The 17,182-nt window shown below is 36.9% G+C and overlaps 3 protein-coding genes across 5 annotated transcripts; 1 reads left to right on the top strand and 2 right to left on the bottom strand.

Moving 5' to 3' along the window:
- The first annotated feature begins 451 nt into the window (after positions 1-451).
- On the top strand, positions 452-6,738 carry LOC130825561 (type I inositol polyphosphate 5-phosphatase 12-like). 2 transcript variants are annotated; one of them, XM_057690847.1, is made up of 11 exons: positions 452-1,428; positions 2,090-2,342; positions 2,457-3,261; positions 3,375-3,499; positions 3,848-3,932; positions 4,095-4,260; positions 4,360-4,400; positions 4,519-4,789; positions 4,877-5,000; positions 5,171-5,531; positions 6,039-6,737. In XM_057690847.1, the coding sequence occupies exons 1-11, from the start codon at positions 678-680 to the stop codon at positions 6,357-6,359; spliced, it is 3,303 nt and encodes a 1,100-aa protein (XP_057546830.1). In that variant the 5' UTR covers positions 452-677; the 3' UTR covers positions 6,360-6,737. The 2 variants fall into 2 exon arrangements, with proteins under 2 accessions (XP_057546830.1, XP_057546829.1); XM_057690846.1 differs by having other exon boundaries at positions 4,095-4,400; positions 6,039-6,738.
- Positions 6,739-7,020: 282 nt separating this feature from the next.
- Positions 7,021-11,385, bottom strand: LOC130825562 (ankyrin repeat-containing protein At5g02620). 2 transcript variants are annotated; one of them, XM_057690849.1, is made up of 4 exons: positions 11,234-11,385; positions 10,429-11,085; positions 8,808-9,217; positions 7,021-8,102 (listed from the first exon to the last, which is right to left on the bottom strand). In XM_057690849.1, exons 2-4 carry the CDS (start codon positions 10,934-10,936, stop codon positions 7,239-7,241), a joined length of 1,782 nt encoding a protein of 593 aa, XP_057546832.1. In that variant the 5' UTR covers positions 10,937-11,085; positions 11,234-11,385; the 3' UTR covers positions 7,021-7,238. The 2 variants fall into 2 exon arrangements, with proteins under 2 accessions (XP_057546832.1, XP_057546831.1); XM_057690848.1 differs by having other exon boundaries at positions 10,429-11,365.
- Positions 11,386-15,625: 4,240 nt separating this feature from the next.
- LOC130824771 (uncharacterized) lies at positions 15,626-16,243 on the bottom strand. Its single transcript, XM_057689790.1, has one exon. It carries the CDS (start codon positions 16,241-16,243, stop codon positions 15,626-15,628), a length of 618 nt encoding a protein of 205 aa, XP_057545773.1.
- Positions 16,244-17,182: the final 939 nt, after the last annotated feature.

Genomic DNA, 17,182 nt, shown 5'->3' with positions numbered 1-17,182 from the left:
TCATGTATCCAAGGCTAGGAGTGTGAATTCTTTTATCATTTTTGGTTTTGATACAAAATCAAACTAAGCAAACTTAATTCGACTTATATATCAAAATTACCAAGTTAAAACTAAACCAAACTGAATAAAAATTTAAAATACGAAACCATACAATCAAAATTAGCTCAACAAAAAATAAAGTTTTTTAATAAATAATTAAAGGTAAATAACAAAGCAAAACTCTAATACCAAATAAACTTAAATTCAAAGTATTCAAACACAACAAAATTTAAATTTTTGATAAATAATAATTAATGTAAGTAATACATTGGACAATATCCATAAAATATTTTTATAATTTTTTTATTCATTTATCGTCATTATTTCATTATATTCTATATATTTTGCTGATAAATTTTTTAATGATTTTTTAGTGGATGTAAATTGAATTTTTTTTTTCCCAAATAGCAATTTTTTGGGAAAAAAAAACCCAAGTCTTCTAATTTTAAGATAATAATTGAATTTTAATTTGTAAACGTTGTTGACCGTTAAATCCCCTTTGTTCCCGCTACTCCACTCTCTTCCAAACACACCAAAAAACTTCATTCTTTCTCTCTTTCCTCCATTCCTCTCCATTCTTCCCCATTTCCCTCTCTTTCTTCTCTTATTCCTCTCATTCTTGAGAAAATTCAACAAAAATGGATAATGATGAAGACAATGATCCATCATCTTCTTCGTTTTTAAATTCCAATCCTAATCTCAAAGCCTATTCTCTCAATACCCAAATCCGCCATGAAAGTACTTGCACCTCTTATGATGATTCACAAGACGAAAACGATGTTTCCTATCCTTACGCTTCAAATTCCTCTTCTGTAACAAACCCTAGGTACGATCACTCTGTTTCTCTCCCGGCCGTCATATCATTACCCAATGATGAAGATGATCAACGACTCGCTATGCCGGAATTTACTGCTAATGGTGGTGTTGGTATTTTTAGGGCTCCGATTCGGTCTGCCGTTCACCCAACTCGCCCACCCGCTTTGGAGCTTAGGCCTCATCCGTTAAGGGAGACACAAGTTGGGAGGTTTTTGAGGACGATTGGGTGTACGGATAGTCATTTGTGGGCGGGTCAAGAAAATGGTGTTCGGTATTGGAAATTTAGGGATGCGTATGAAGCTGGGGTCGGATTTGGCGGGAAAGGGAAACGTGGGGATGAAGATACGTCGCCGTTTTATGAATCTGCTGTTACTTCGCCTACCATTTGTATGGTGGTTGATAATGGGAATAGTTTGATATGGACTGGACATAAAGATGGTAAGATTAGGTCTTGGAAAATGGATCAGAATTCGGATCCAAGTGGTGCTGATGATGTGGTACCACCCTTTCGAGAAGGTCTTGCTTGGCAAGCGCATAAGGGACCTGTTCTTGCTTTGATCATATCATCTTATGGTAGGTTTACAAATCTTTTTGTTGCTTATTTGGAAAAAATGTTCTGTTTTAAATTTTTGGAAATTTCATATGGTGAAATCCATGTGGTGACTTTGAGCTTTTAACTTTTCCATCTAGTGGATGAAATGTTAAATTTTTGGTTAAATTAAGTACTTATGTTGACTGCATTACGAAATATGTGGCAAATTAGATTGATCACGACATTTATTTTTTGAAAAAAAATTCATTATGTTAAAAATAGCTAAAGTTTACAAAAAGACTTCTCTTTTGACTATCATATAGAAAAGTTGGAAGCTTAAGGTACCACGCGGATTAAAAAAAATGTTTGTCTACCACGTGAAAAAGCTGATAATTCAGGGTTATCATGTAGAATTTCCCTTAAATTTTTGAGGTTGTAGATTCTTAGGAATGTGGGTTAATTGGGGAGCCAAACTTAGAATTTTTGAAAGTGTAAAGGGAAGACATTGGGTGATGGTGAAAAGTTTTCTATCTCACAATTTGATTGTAAGAATTTAATGATTTTGGGATAATTGAATGTTGTTGTTGTAGAAAAATTAGGTATGGAAGTTTATAGACAATTATGTAGTAATCAACTTTTATGTACTTTGGTCATATGGTGGCACTCAAACATGTATGAACATTGATTTTTGTGATTGTTCAGGTGACCTGTGGTCTGGCGCGGAGGGTGGTGTGATCAAAGTATGGGCATGGGACTCGATAGAGAAATCACTGTCTCTAACAGCTGAGGAAAAGTACATGGCTGCCCTGTTAGTTGAGAGGTCTAATGTGGACTTGAGAAGTCAGGTAACTGTGAATGGTGTATGTAATATCTCATCTTCGGATATAAAGGTTATGCTATCGGATAATTGCAAAGGAAGGGTGTGGTGTGCCACTAGTCTATCCTTCTCATTATGGTATGCTTCCAAGTTCCAACCTTTTCTTAGAAGTATTTCTTCATGAGCTTGTGTTCTTTCTTTGATGCTGGAAAAGTATCATACAGTGTGCTAATAGTTGGTTTCCAACAACAGGGATGCCTGTACCAAGGAACTTATTAAAGTGTATAACACTGAGGGAACTGAAAACCGGGTTGAGATGCCAATGCGCGAGGATCAACCAGCAGATGATGAGATTAAGGTAAAATTTGTTTCCACATCAAAGAAGGAAAAGCCACAAGGGTTTTTAGGAAAAACACGTAACGCTTTGATGGGAGCAGCAGATGCTGTCCGTAGAGTAGCTACAAGGGGTACAGGGGCATTTAACGAGGATATTAAGAAGACAGAGGCACTAGCATTAACTGCTGATGGATCCATTTGGAGTGGTTGTTCAAATGGTGTAATTCTGCAGTGGGATTCGAATGGAAATCGTGTCCAAGAATTCAATCATCATAATTCTGCTGTTCTATGCTTTTGCACCCAAGGTTGTAGGCTATGGGTGGGATATGCTAGTGGTGTGGTACAATTGCTGGATCTTGATGGAAATCTTTTAGCAGGGTGGGTTGCTCATAGTAGTCCGGTGATAAAGATGGCGATAGGTGGAGGTTATGTTTTCAGCACGGCTATTCATGGTGGTATACGTGGATGGCACCTCACGTCCCCTGGCCCAATCGATGCTATAGTACGTGCTGTATTGTCTTCTAAAGAGTTGCTATATACGAGACGAGAAAGTTTAAAGATGTTGGTAGGAACATGGAATGTTGGTCAAGGGAAACCTAACCCGGAAGCACTCAGATCATGGCTAGCTTCTGCAGTGTCTGACGTTGGAATCATTGTGGTTGGGTTGCAGGAAGTGGAAATGGGAGCTGGTTTCCTTGCCATGTCTGCCGCAAAAGAAACTGTGAGGATCTCTATAGCTCTCTTTTACTACCTTCACATTGTCATTGATGAAAATAACAATAAAGCAAACTATGTTCGATCTGCTGAAAATAAACTCATCTATTGTACGTACAGGTGGGACTAGAAGGTAGTGCCATCGGGCAAGTTTGGCAGGATGCTATAGGTAGGATCTTAGATGAAGGAATTGTATTTGAACGTGTAGGTTCACGGCAGCTTGCTGGCTTGCTTATAGCTATCTGGTAATTCAGATGAGTTTTTTTTTTAATTGAATTTCGGACTCGTAGCTATAGTGTAAAAATACGGTAATGTCGCGATTGTGGTAACGACACGGTGATACGGTAACAAAAGTGTTGAGGTTATTGTATCACCTTATTATCAGTCGAATCATAAGATATCCCTTGATATAGCCTGATACAATTTTTACACCTTTACAACGCGGGAAATATTGGTTCCTTTGTTTTGAAAACTTTTATAATGCGGCTGATGCGATATGATGCGGGCTTGTTTTTACACTATACTCATTGCACTCATGATAGAATGCTGTCCCTTCTTCTGTGTACCTATGACAGTCAAATGTCTGTTTTTAGGGTAAGAAAGAATATGAGGATGCATGCTGGTGACCTTGATGTTGCTGCAGTTGCTTGTGGTTTTGGCCGAACAATTGGAAACAAGGTATGATCTTTATTCAGTAATGTTCATGGGTGTGATCTTTATTCAGTAATTTTCATGGTTGTGATCTTTATTCAGTAATGTTAATGGGTGCATTCATGATCTTTACACTATGTTCATGCTGTTCCTGACAATAATTAATTGTGTTCATAATCAAACTTGCAGGGAGCAGTAGGCTTGAGACTGAGAGTCCATGATAGAATAATTTGTTTTGTGAACTGTCACTTAGCAGCGCATTTGGAAGCTGTTGCTCGTCGTAATGCTGATTTCGATCACATCTGGCGAACAATGGCTTTCTCGCGGCAATCTCACTTACTCAACGTTGCTGCTGGTATGCGATGTCTGCTTTTGTATTGCTCTCTTGCGTTGTGCATATATTTATTTTGGCTCCTTTATGCTTTTGGCTTCCCATTGCTCCTCTCTCTTGCAGCTGGAGCTTCTTCTGCATCCCAAGTGCTTCGTGCTGCAAATGTAAGTTCGCAATATGATTAAGAATCTCCGGAAATTGATATCATATACGAGTTTTCCTTTGATTAACTGCAGTTATTTAAGCTCTAGGTCCTTGTGTTTGTACTTCTGGGTGTTGCAGGGTGCCGTTGGGAACTCTGATGAGGGTAGCCAGCCTGATTTAGCAGAGGCAGACATGGTTATCTTTCTTGGAGACTTTAATTATCGCCTTTTTGGAATATCATACGATGAAGCAAGAGATTTTGTTTCTCAAAGAAGCTTTGATTGGCTACGAGAAAAGGATCAGCTTCGAGCAGAAATGAAAGCCGGGAAAGTTTTCCAAGGGATGCGCGAGGCCATGATCAAATTTCCTCCGACTTATAAATTCGACAGGCATGTACCAGGCTTAGGAGGTAACTTTCAAGGACCGATTCAGCATTCAAACAGCTGCTATACCTACACTCTTTCCATCTTTTTTCACCATCTCTCAACTTTTCCAGGCTATGATTCGGGAGAAAAGAAACGAATTCCTGCTTGGTGCGATAGAGTAATATATCGAGATTGTCGTACTGGACCTGTATCAGAGTGCAGTTTGGACTGTCCAATACTCGCCTCAATACAAATGTATGTTCAAATATATTGGGGACAACCACTGGAACTAATCCAATGGTTTATGTAGCCGACCCCAAACTTTCGGGATTAAGGCTTTGGCATTGTTGTTGATAATATGAACACGACAGAGCACTTCCACTCGCACCAGTTCTAACAAACACACTCTTTTCCCCTTAAAACAGGTATGAAGCCTGCATGGACGTTACTGAAAGTGATCACAAACCTGTCCGATGTAAATTTAGTGTTCACCTAGCACGAGTAGATAGATCATTTAGGAGGAAAGAGTTTGGCGAAGTTATGGAAGCTAGCAAAGAGATTAAATCTTTGCTTCGAGAATTATCTGTGATACCGGACACAGAAGTTAGTACAGGTAACATAAGTTTGCAAAACCAGGAGACTTCCTTTCTCCAGATCACTAACAAGAGTAAAGACAAGGAGGCTGTGTTTCATATCATATGTGAAGGTCGATGCACCATCAATGTAAACGGAGAACCAACAGAGCTTCAGCCCCGAGCCTCTTTTGGCTTTCCTGCTTGGCTTGAGGTAGTGTTTTACACATTATATATAGGACAATTCATAATTTCCTTCCTGCATTACTTCTAATTAGAATGGTTATTTTGTTTTTAAGGCAGTGACACATAATTCGCTGGTTAGTTCGCCTCTTGGATTCGTGATTTGCTCAAAATGATTCAAAGATAGCCTAAAATTGACCATAATTCGATTTTTTTGATTCGCAATTCGCCAGGCAATTAGCAAATCATGTGACACTGGTTTAAGGTGTTCTTGGGTACGACTAGAGGGGTTCAAAATAGACCCAATGACCCAAAATTTATCTGACCTTATAACCAAACCTGATTTGACCCGATTTCAAACCAACCCGAATCACCTAACCCAACATCAACCTGATAACCCGAATGAACACCTCTAGGTCTAGGAACGATCAGTTTTGACAGTTTCCAAATAATGGGCAAATTTGCTATAAAGGAGTTGCATACTTATAAGAACATGAAAATGGGTTAATAAGTTGTGTATTTGTATGTTGTTTTGCAGGTTTCACCAGCATGTGGTGTAATTGACACTGAACAAAGCATGAATGTGACGTTACGTTATACGGAGTTCCATACATTGGGCAATTTAGTCGACGGGGTTTCTCAAAACTGGGGGTCTGAAGACACGAGAGACAAGGAAGCGGTACTGGCAGTTCAAGTAAAATGCAGTACCTCAATGGTTTTCACAACACACCACGTTCGTGTACGCCATTGTTATTCAACAAGGACATTACACATCGAATCAAGAACAAACAACTCCTACTGTCACTCCGAGAGTCAACTTCATGATCACAACACTGGCGTGGTTGATCGTGTTTTTTGACATGGGTCTGTAAATAGATGGAGTTTGTAGCTGTACATCTTCACTTGCAACTTGCAAGAGATTTGATCCCCTTATATGAGCTGTAGAATTCATTCATTCATTCATCATTCATTCCTTCAGAAATTCATTTGGCTGCAGACTGTAGTTTTCTGTTCATGGAAACATTGTAATTGTGAAGATGTAGATCTTTGGTGTAGTGAAAACCAAGATGTAGGATGTTCATTAACCCTGATGATAGGAAATTTCTTTTTTGCTCTTTGCACTTCCCGTATCATCGTAGAAAGACTCATTGTCAAGGTTTTTGAGCTTATTGCGATCGAGATATTAGACGAGACAACCGTGAAACCATCTGCATTTTCTACGTAGTAGATAAATGCTTTTTTTAATCCGCGTAGTGACCGTGTGCTTTTAGCTTTTCCACTTGGTAGGCAAAAGGTTAAGATTTTTTGTTAAATTTCGTTATTATTATCCATTATAACGACCCTTTTTCATTAGAACAAATGCCCCTATTACCCTTAAGGAAAACTTATTTTTGGTCGAAATGAATACTTAATTTTTTGTCTACCACATGGAAAAGTTGAAAGCTCGAGGTCACCATGCGGATTAAAAAGAAGTTAGTTTACCAGATGAAAAAGTCAAAAACTTAGGTTATCACGTCAAATTTCCCAAAAAAATTATCCATAGAGATGGGTAGCAGTGGTTTTACTTGCATTATATTTCACATTACAGCTAGAAATGTGATCCTCTGTTTCTTCAGCCCTAAATTCGTTCTTGTCAAGCTTAAGAAAATGGATCACTGCTCAATACAACTTACTATGCATCATACTTATACACAAAAATACACCAGCTCAAATTTTCAGGATTTGAACTTCTAATTACTCAAAGTACATACATTCTCTTGTACTCGGTGCTCAAGAATTCTGGATCCGAAGCAACTGCCGACATGGAATAGGAATGCGACTTGCTCTCAGCTCGTTTTATCCTTCTTGATTTTGATTCATCCAATCGATGCATAATCATACAATAGAACATGGAGCCGATGATCGGTATCATAATCACGGCTCCAATCACTGTTGCCCATATTGCAAGCCACCTACCATGCGGACCCACCACGACATACGAGAGAGCAATGAAGGCGACAGAGATGCAGAGACAAGCCACCCACATCAATTTGTTTATCACAAACATGAGCTGCTTTTTTGCCTTCTGTTCGATGACAACGACAGACGTTTGGACAACAACAACAGCTAGGGAGATGAACAATGCCGCACTGTCAAACACAAAGAATATAGTGAACGCCTTGTTATCGGCAATTTGAGCTTGTCCAAGAGATTTCCCTGGCGTTTTCTGCTCTACGTATTGGCCAGGCACTTGGAAGATGGCAGCAAAAGCAACAGTTGCTATGAGAACAGCCACCACCGTAGCATTGTTTATTGCATTGTTCAGGCCATTAGTGTGGAGTTTCTTGAGCTTTTTTGCAATCTTCTGGACCCGCACATCCGTTTGATGGGTTTGTTGCAGCTGGGACTTCACATTGTGCTTAATGTCACTCACAGTTTGCTTAAGTTGCTTCTCTGTGCTTGGAGGCTTTCCAAGTTCCTTGGAAGTGAGTGCTCCCGCCTCTCTTAGAACTGAAACCAACTCCGGTGGTCCAACTTTTTCAGCAATATCAAGTACAGACTCACCCGCCTTATTGATTGCATTGATTCCTATGCCATCAAACTGTAGCAGGCAACTGACATTCTGTAAAATTAGAAAAAAGTTAAATTCACAGAATCGAGGTTTATAAGAAACTCCTGTAAACATGTGATCAAACTCTTTCCGGGCATTGGTTTATTGTACGAAGAAGCAAATGAAATCCAGATGCATAACTTGCCACAATTAGATCAAACTCGACGTAATTGAGAGATGATTTTAGCACTCCCACTTGCGCTCACAAAAGAATATATATAAGAGTGGGCGTGCTGAGTGCCAATATATAAAGATTTGACACTCCAAAATCATCTCCTAGCACAATTTTAAAGTTTTATCTAGTATTCACGCGGACACCAGAATTAATTAAGTACTTGTTCTATTTCTCATTAGTTTCAACACTTGCCTTGTTTTGTTGTATTGAAGTAATTGCAATGTTCATTTTTCTCAGTAGTGGACAGTCTTCCGGAATTTATTTTCCATCTCACTCTATCCTCTCCTTTTAATAAGGTCTCTAAAAAAGTGTTCCATAGCCATATGTAGCACTTATTCAAAAATAAACGAAATGTTTCAAATGCTATAGGATATGCTTTCCTGTTCTCTTTTTTGCGTCTTACCATATTTATAGTTTTTACTTACTCCACAGAATGAATATGTGCGTCAGGGTATGCATCCATAGATCCTCGAGAATGGCGGTTCACTCAGATAAAAGGAACTACTATAACTATGTAAGAGGTGTACGGATGAAGAAATAACCTGCGCGCGGCCTTTCTTTGTTGCAATGTGTAATGCTGTATTACCCTTGTTATCCTCCAAACTCAAGATGGATGGATCAGGTCTAAGCAATTCAATTACAATATCTTGATTTTGCCCTTTAACAGCCATATGAAGTGCCGTTTGACCCTTTCTATCAGTTCTAAAACCAATACTTGGATCCTTCTCCAAGAGTGCCTTGACCACTTCCAGATGTCCCATTCTGGCTGCAGAATGAAGGACTGTTTTACCATTATTCCTGGCTATTTTGGCAAGGTTTGAGTCGGTTTCTAAAAGGAGATTAACAACATCAATGTTTCCTTGAGTAGCGGCTGTGTGTAGAGCTGTTGTGTTAGATGGATCAGTTGTCATAGCCAGATTGGGGAAAGCACGAAGAAGCTCCTTCAGAACCTCTGCATAATTTGACCATATTGCATATTAACAAATAACAAGAGTCTAAGTTGCACGTACTGAAACAATGAGGGTAAAATGCAAATTTATCAACTATTTCAGACAGTGCACGAGCATAGTTAAGACAATTCAATCTTAGCTAAAATCATTAGCTCCACGCAGAACAACGAAACGGGGTTCAGACTCAATCCAAAAAGTTTCGAGCAATCATCAACATGTATGTCATATTCAATGCTTAGAAACTAAAAGTCCAATCTTGTGGAATACATCGATTTCAGAAACTTGATGGGAAGACTTGATTACCTTACAAGGTAATATCATCTTAAATTTTTGTTCGGTAAACCATTATTCAATTTCAGCTTAACATTTACATACTAAGAACCAAACGTTAGACTTGAAGGCAATTAACCCTTTTTTTTCCAAATATAACTCATAAACCGGTTTCCTTGCCAAGCATTGCCTTCTATCGTGGTAGCAAAATCATGCCATCCAAAATAAAAAATGAAAAATCCCCATGGCCCATAGTATCATTTACTGACCAAAACTGAAGAGCATTGACCAAGCAAAAAGCTAAAAAGGAATTTGTATACAACAACATCACAAACGCCAAAGCCTTACTCTGATTTATATGGGGTCAATATGTAGGTATAAAGAATTTTATCATGCTTCCCTTTCTCACTTTAAAGAGACATGCACCAAATGAACCAATAATCTCAAATTCTGATAAAATTCTTCAAGTTTATAATGCTTCAAGTGAGGAAGAGAAGCATGACAAAAACTTTTGTAGCCACTTTCCTCACATGCTTTTAGTTCCTAGTATCATTACAAATGAACCAATAATCTCAACTTCTGATGATGTTGGCACGTGAATATCCAATATAACAAAACAAAGTTGTGTAACTTGTAAACTATAAAGGGAATATATAAAACATGTGTTAGGCAAACCGCTAATAACTTACTGGGGTGGTTAATGAACATACTCATAGTATAAACTTGTTGTAAATTAGCTGATTCATAACAAGTTATTTCAACTGATTAATTTACCAAATAACAGCATTAGATGGTTAGACCACCCAACAATCTATTTGTACCGCAACGAGCTATTTTGCGGAACACCCCCAATACAATCACATCAAAAACTAAAACAATTACATGTGAGCCTAGTAAACTCAAAGCAAAACAAAATGGTACCAAATAAGATTGAAGGTCTTACCAATATGACCTTGTCTTGCAGCAATATGAAAAGGATCATAACCACTCCTAGCTCCAATTGAAGCAGTGTGCAAATCCAAATATTTCATAAACTCTCCAACTACCATAGCATGCCCATTTTCAGCAGCAACATAAAGTGGAGTTTCTCCTTCTTGATTTTGCTTGCAAAGCAAAGTTTTACAATCATCACTTTCACAATTCTGAATAATCTCTATGATTTTTCTCAAATTACCAGCTCTAGCATACATATGGAGAGGCGAGTCGCCTCGTTTCCCTGGGGAATCTTTGCTCTTCTTCTTCTCACTACCAGCAAAGCTGAATTGCCTCTCCATTTTCAACTGAAAACTCTTTTGTTTTTCCAGTACGGCACCTCGAAAACTACCTAATTTCTCCATTGTTTTTCCAGAACTTTCAGGTTTATCCACCACATTTTTGAAGCTAACTTGCTTCTCCATCACCTTACGAAAACTTGATTGCTTCTCCATTGTTTTACCTCCCGATTTCTCCATGATTGAACTAAATTTTTTAGGGTTTAACTCAATTTCTCAATTCAATCAAAACCCACTTTCTGTCTGCTAAAAATTACAAAATTGAACTAAAGACCTCATCATTTATTCAATCACAAAGTGGCCAATTTCAAGAATCATCACCCTATACACTGGAAAAAAAGATGAAAAATCATAAAATCTTAAAAACCCCAATTCAGGAACCCCAACAAAATCTTAATCAAAAAGTTAAATAACAACTAACTGATTATGCAACAATATTCGGTAATCAAAGTACTGGATGAAGAGAAACAATCTAACCTTAACTGTAGCTCAAACAATTAGGAAAAGCTTCGAGTTGCTTCAGGAAATGGAAGCCGAAAAATAAAGGTAAGAAAGGCACTTAGCCAGTTACGGGTTACCCACTTGATCATGGTCAATTACCCATGTCCAAAGGGCCAGCCCGGCGAGTTTTGGGTAAACCGTGTTCATTTATTGGGTTGATATTGGATCAGGTATTTTAGGTCTCTTTAAAATCAGATTTTGTATTTACATTAGTTTTTACACAATTGCAAATTCATTTTTAAGTCGAATCAAATCGGATTCGGTTATAAGGTCGGGTGAATATCGGATTCTCGAGTCTATTTTGTACACCTTTAGTTTTGAGTCAATTCATTTTCAATCGGATTGATTTTAAGTCAGATCATATTCAGAGCCGATTGATTTAAGGACGAATCATATAAGGTTTGGGTTTAAATCAGGTCAATTTGGTCAAGGTTTTATAATTTTTTCTTATCATTTTAAACCCAAACAAATATTTTGTTTAGAATCATTTATTAAAAACATTATAATTATTTTTTAATTATAGCATTAAAGTTTAATTATATAAATAAAAAAGTACAGATATTGTAACTAACCATCTTATCGGATTGTTAAATGACCTATTAAATTTAGTTATAACCTTTGACTTTTTTTAATTACCCTTGACTATTTATCCAACTCGACGGAACTTTGTTCCTTCCTCTATTGACTTATACAAGGGTGAAGAGCAAAGGAACAGGGAACCCACGTGTGGAACAATCTCAATCTTCCCCATCCACACGTGGAAGCATTTAAGCAAAAGAGAAAATAATTTTCTTACATTTTATAAGTAATGAATTAAATCTTTCTCGCTCTATGTTTATATAGTTTTCTCTCTTCTTTATTTATATCAAACGCTTAATTAATTAGATAAAAACCTTAACTCAAACCTACTAATTCCAAGAGTAGAATACTAGTGAAGAAATTTGGTGATGCATGGCTTTTAAGAATAAAATTTACCAATATATTCTACTAATACATTTTCAAGGATAATTTATTTTCATGGATGACAAACTTCATTTAATCCTTCCTTAAAAGGAAGGTAACTTCAATATTAATCAAAAATCTAAAATAGCTTCCATATGCATGGTTTAGGATTTTCAATTACTTCATCAATTTGGAGTTTCATTTTCACACACAAATTACCTTGGATTATACCTACTATTGGAAATTGATTTTCCTTGCCATTTATTTCATAAATTGATGAATATATACAAAAGGTAATCTCTGGTTTTAAGAAACTAAATAACTACAAAATAATTATCAAATCAAAAGATTTACAAAATATACAAGATATTATTTTATTCTAATACACCCCCGCAGTCGAATCGGGAGGTTTGCGGACGCCGAGACTGGACCAAAAATCATCAAAGAGAATCTAAGGAAGGCCCATCGTAAAAATATCGGCAATTTGATATCGAGATGGAACATGAAGTACACAAACATCTCCACGTTCACTTTTTTCCGAACAAAATGTATGTCCATCTCAATATGTTTAGTGCATTGATGGTGAACTGGGTTGCCCGACAAATAAACAGCACTAACATTATCACAATGAACAAGAGTGGCCGTAAAAATGAAAAAATGAAGCTCAGGAAGTAAGTTACGAAGCCAACAAGTCTCAGACTTCACATTAGTCACACTACGATATTCAGCCTTAGCACTGGACTTAGAAAACGTAGATTGGCACTTAGTAAACCAAGAGATCAAATTATCACCGAGAAAAACATAGTAGCCAGAAGTAGAACGACGAGTGCAGCACAACCGCCCCAATTAGCACCGGTGTATGATAATAGGGAAGAGATGGAGGACTTATATAGCTGCAGTCCATGATCAAAAGTACCCTTGACATATCGAAGAATACGATGAAGAGCAGTCATATGTTCAACCCGAGGATCATGCATAAAAAAAACTTGTTGAACGGCATAAGAAATATCCGGTCGAGTGAAAGTGAGTACTGCAAAGTCCCAGCCAAGCTACGATACAGAGTAGGATCATCATAAAGAGAACTAGCATCAACACAAAGTTTACTAGAAGTAGTAACAAGAGTAGGAGCAGGCTTGCATTGAGACATGCCTGCTTTATCAAGAATCTCAGTAGCATATTTGTGTTGAGAAAGAAATAGACCTGCAGAATTTCGAGAAACAGTGATGCCTAAAAAATAACTGAGAGGACCTAAGTCTCATAGCAAACTCAGAACTCAATTTAGCCATAATAGACTGACGAAGTAATTATCGTTTTCTTTCTATTAGTTCTTTGTTTTCTTTTGTAGTGGTTCTACTTTTATTTTTATAGGTCTTTAAGTTATATATCACGTGTAATCACGTCTCTTTATCTTCCTCGAGCTGGAGGACTCCTTTGGTCGCGCTCTCCTTTATGGGTATGAGTTGTCGCCGTCTTTCCCTCCCTAGACCCTGACCTTAATTTTCTATGAGCGAGATATACTGGGTAGGATGATAATGATGATGAGACTGACGAAGTAAATTAGATGAAGCAGTAAGAATAAAGTCGTTCACATATAACAAAAGATAGGTAATGTCGGACCCGTGACAATAAATAAAAAGAGAAGAATCAGAAATGCTATTAACAAAACCAATAATAGTCACAAAATTAGCAAATCGTTGATACCAGGCCCGAGGAGCCTGCTTAAGACCATAAAGAGACTTTTGAAGAAGACAAACATGATCGGGATGAGTAGGATCACGAAAACCCAAAGGTTGATGCATGTAGACAATTTCAGTCAACTGACCATGAAGAAACGCATTTTTAACATCCAATGATGAATAGACCAAGACTTGGACAAAGCCATACTCAAAACAATGCGAATGGTAGCGAGTTTGACCACTGGGCTAAAAGTCTCATCACAATCAATGTCTTCCCGTTGAGACTTACCATCACTAACTAGACGCGCCTTATAGCGCTCAAAAGAACCATCAGACTTGGTTTTGACCCGAAAAATCCACAAAGAACGAATGACATTAGCATTAGGGGGCTGAGGGACAAGATCCCAAGCATTATTCTCAATCAAAGCATCAAACTCCTCTTTCATGGCCTGTTTTCAGTTCGAGTCACGGAGGGCATGAGTGGGATTTTCGAAAATAGGGGAAAAGGAAACGGAAAGGGCTTAAGATGTATATTTGGGGTTGGGCTTAAAAATTCCAAGCTTACTATGCGTAACCACGCCGGAGGGGATAGAGGAGGGGGAGAGGATGAAGGTACGGATGGGCTGGAAAGGTGGGGTGCTGGACCGTGTGATGTAGGCCCAATAAGAAGGGGGATAAGGGCTGGCGGGATGTCAACTGGGCTAAGTCCAGCTTTTTGAGATGAGAAGGAAGGAGCTTATTGATGGGGAGAATGATGTTGGGTCATTAGGGAGGTGATGTCCAGTAGGAGATGGGATTGGGTTAGGTGATGGAATAGGAGATGGGGTTGGGTTAAGTGATGGGATGTTGCTGCTGGATTGAGAAGTACGTTTGAGATCATCCAAAAAATCATATTCATGAGAAGTACGTTTGGAGTCTTGGAAAAAAGGAAAAACCATTATAAAAAATCACATGACGAGAAATAAGAATCTTACGAGACACAATATCATAGCACTTGTAACCTCTATGCGATGATGGATAGCCTAAAAAGACACATGGAGAAGATCGAGGTTAGAGTTTGTGAATTTTAGTGGAAGAAATTAAAGGAAAACATAAACACCCAAAAACCCAGAGATGGTCATAAGAAAGAGTTTTGTGATAAAGAAAGTGAGTGGGAGTGAGATGACCAAGTAATTTAGACGGAAAAATATTAAGGAGATAGGTTGCGGTATTTAAGGCACGGAGCCAAAAATACGGTGGAAGAGAAGCATGACACAAAAGGGTATGAATAATATTATTGATGGAACAAATCTTTCTCTCGGACTTGCCATTTTGAGAAGAACTTTGAGGACAAGAAACACACAATTGGTGAAAAAGTTTACTATCAAATTCACCCCCATGATCACATTGAAAGGATTTGATTTGTAGCTCAAATTGGGTATTAAAATAAGTATTAAAATTGGCAAAAATTTCATAAACTTGTGATTTACAAAATAAAGGAAATGTCCACAAATAATTAGTATAATTATCAAGAAAAATAAAATATTATTTGTACCCGGATGGGCTTGAAACACGGAGAAGTCCATAAATCACTATGTATTATTTCAAAGGGACGACAACTGACAGACATAAAAGTACGAAAAGGAAGGCTAACATGTTTTTCTAAAGGACAAGAATGACAAACAAAATTAGGATTTTTATTATATTTGATTAAACAAGAGGAATACAAGGTAGCTAAAATAGTTTTGCCCGGGTGCCCCAAACGAGAGTGTCAGGTGCTAGAAGAGGAAGCGAAAAAAGCGAATGACGAGGATGAGAAAGAGGTAGCTCTATGTGTCAAAATGAAATGATAGAGATCACTAGTGTTATTAGACCGCATAATTATGTTCCCGGTGTCCAATTCTTTTACGGAAAATCCAAAAGGATCAAATTCAAAAGAGACCATATTATCATTAGTAAATTTTTGAACGAAAATGAGATTTTTGATGAGTTTAGGGGCATGGAGGACATTTTTGAGAGTTAAAGGTTGATTAGGGCAAGGGAGAGAGACATGTCCGTGATCATGAATCGAAATCATATGACCATTACCAACAACAATTGCATTATTAAAACGATACTTCAAAGGACAATAATTCAAGAAAGTACCTTGAGAATGTGACATATGAGATGTCGCATTGGTATCCATATAATATTGCTCATCCGGAGAAGATAAAGAAAGATTGTGCATGGTGTGATCAATTTCCGTAGAACAATAATCCATAGAAGAACTAGACCCCGTACAAAAATTTTGGGCTGGATGTGGCCCTAAAACTTCAGGCGCACTATAGGAAGATGAATAAGGCTTTTGTTTAGTCCAATTGTATGTAGAAAATGGACAAGGGGAAGCCATAAAGAAAGAAAGAAAGAAGAAGAACGAAGGAGGTGGAAGACAAAAGTTGTGAAGAATTAAAAACCTAGGCTACTGAGACCATATTGGAAAAGATTTCTCTTGCCATTCATTTCATGAATTGATGAATATATACAAAAAGTAATCTCTAGTTTTAGGAAACTAAATAACTACAAAATAATTACCAAATCAAAAAATTCACAAAATATGCAAGATATTAGTTTATTCAAAGATATTCTATTCTAATAAATTTTAGTTCATCGACTGAGAATGATGTGTTGGATAAAATTCCTTATGAGGATTTGATCGATGAATTTGCTTCAAGGAATGGTCGAAAAAATACATTTTTCAAGTGATTGTTATATAATTTTGTTACTTTGTAAAGTCTTCGGATTATTTTTGACAATTGGCTTAAAAGCGATGAGATTTTTTGTTGATGAATTATTCACAAAATATACTACTATTGTTTAGGGGCCCCTTTTTATTTTTGCTTCGGGACCGACATTCTCAAAGACGGCACTGCTCCTAAACATATTGAAACTATGAGTTAATTTGTTTTAAAAACTGTAAAAGTGTTACTATTAAATTGACTTACATATTACTAATATATTACTACATAAAACATAATCATAAAATTATGCATTAAACAATATGTAGTAGATTATATGTAATTACATAAAATAATAGAAAATTTCAACACATAAAAATTAACATATAAATTTATTTATTTATTTATATATTATAAACTTGTCAATCATAGGTGATAAAATTTACATTTGAAATTTATTTTGCCGATATTTTATCCTAATTATTTACTAAAATAATAATGTGTAATCCATTTGATTGTGTAATTTTTTTAGTATAGCCATATAAGTAATATATAGAATTATCTATGTAAAACTATTTCAAAATTATTTTATTTCTTATTTAATTACAAAATTA

Source organism: Amaranthus tricolor, chromosome 10 (genome assembly GCF_026212465.1).
Source record: "Amaranthus tricolor cultivar Red isolate AtriRed21 chromosome 10, ASM2621246v1, whole genome shotgun sequence".
Taxonomy (NCBI): domain Eukaryota; kingdom Viridiplantae; phylum Streptophyta; class Magnoliopsida; order Caryophyllales; family Amaranthaceae; genus Amaranthus; species Amaranthus tricolor.
This window is presented reverse-complemented; position numbering and strand designations above follow the sequence as displayed.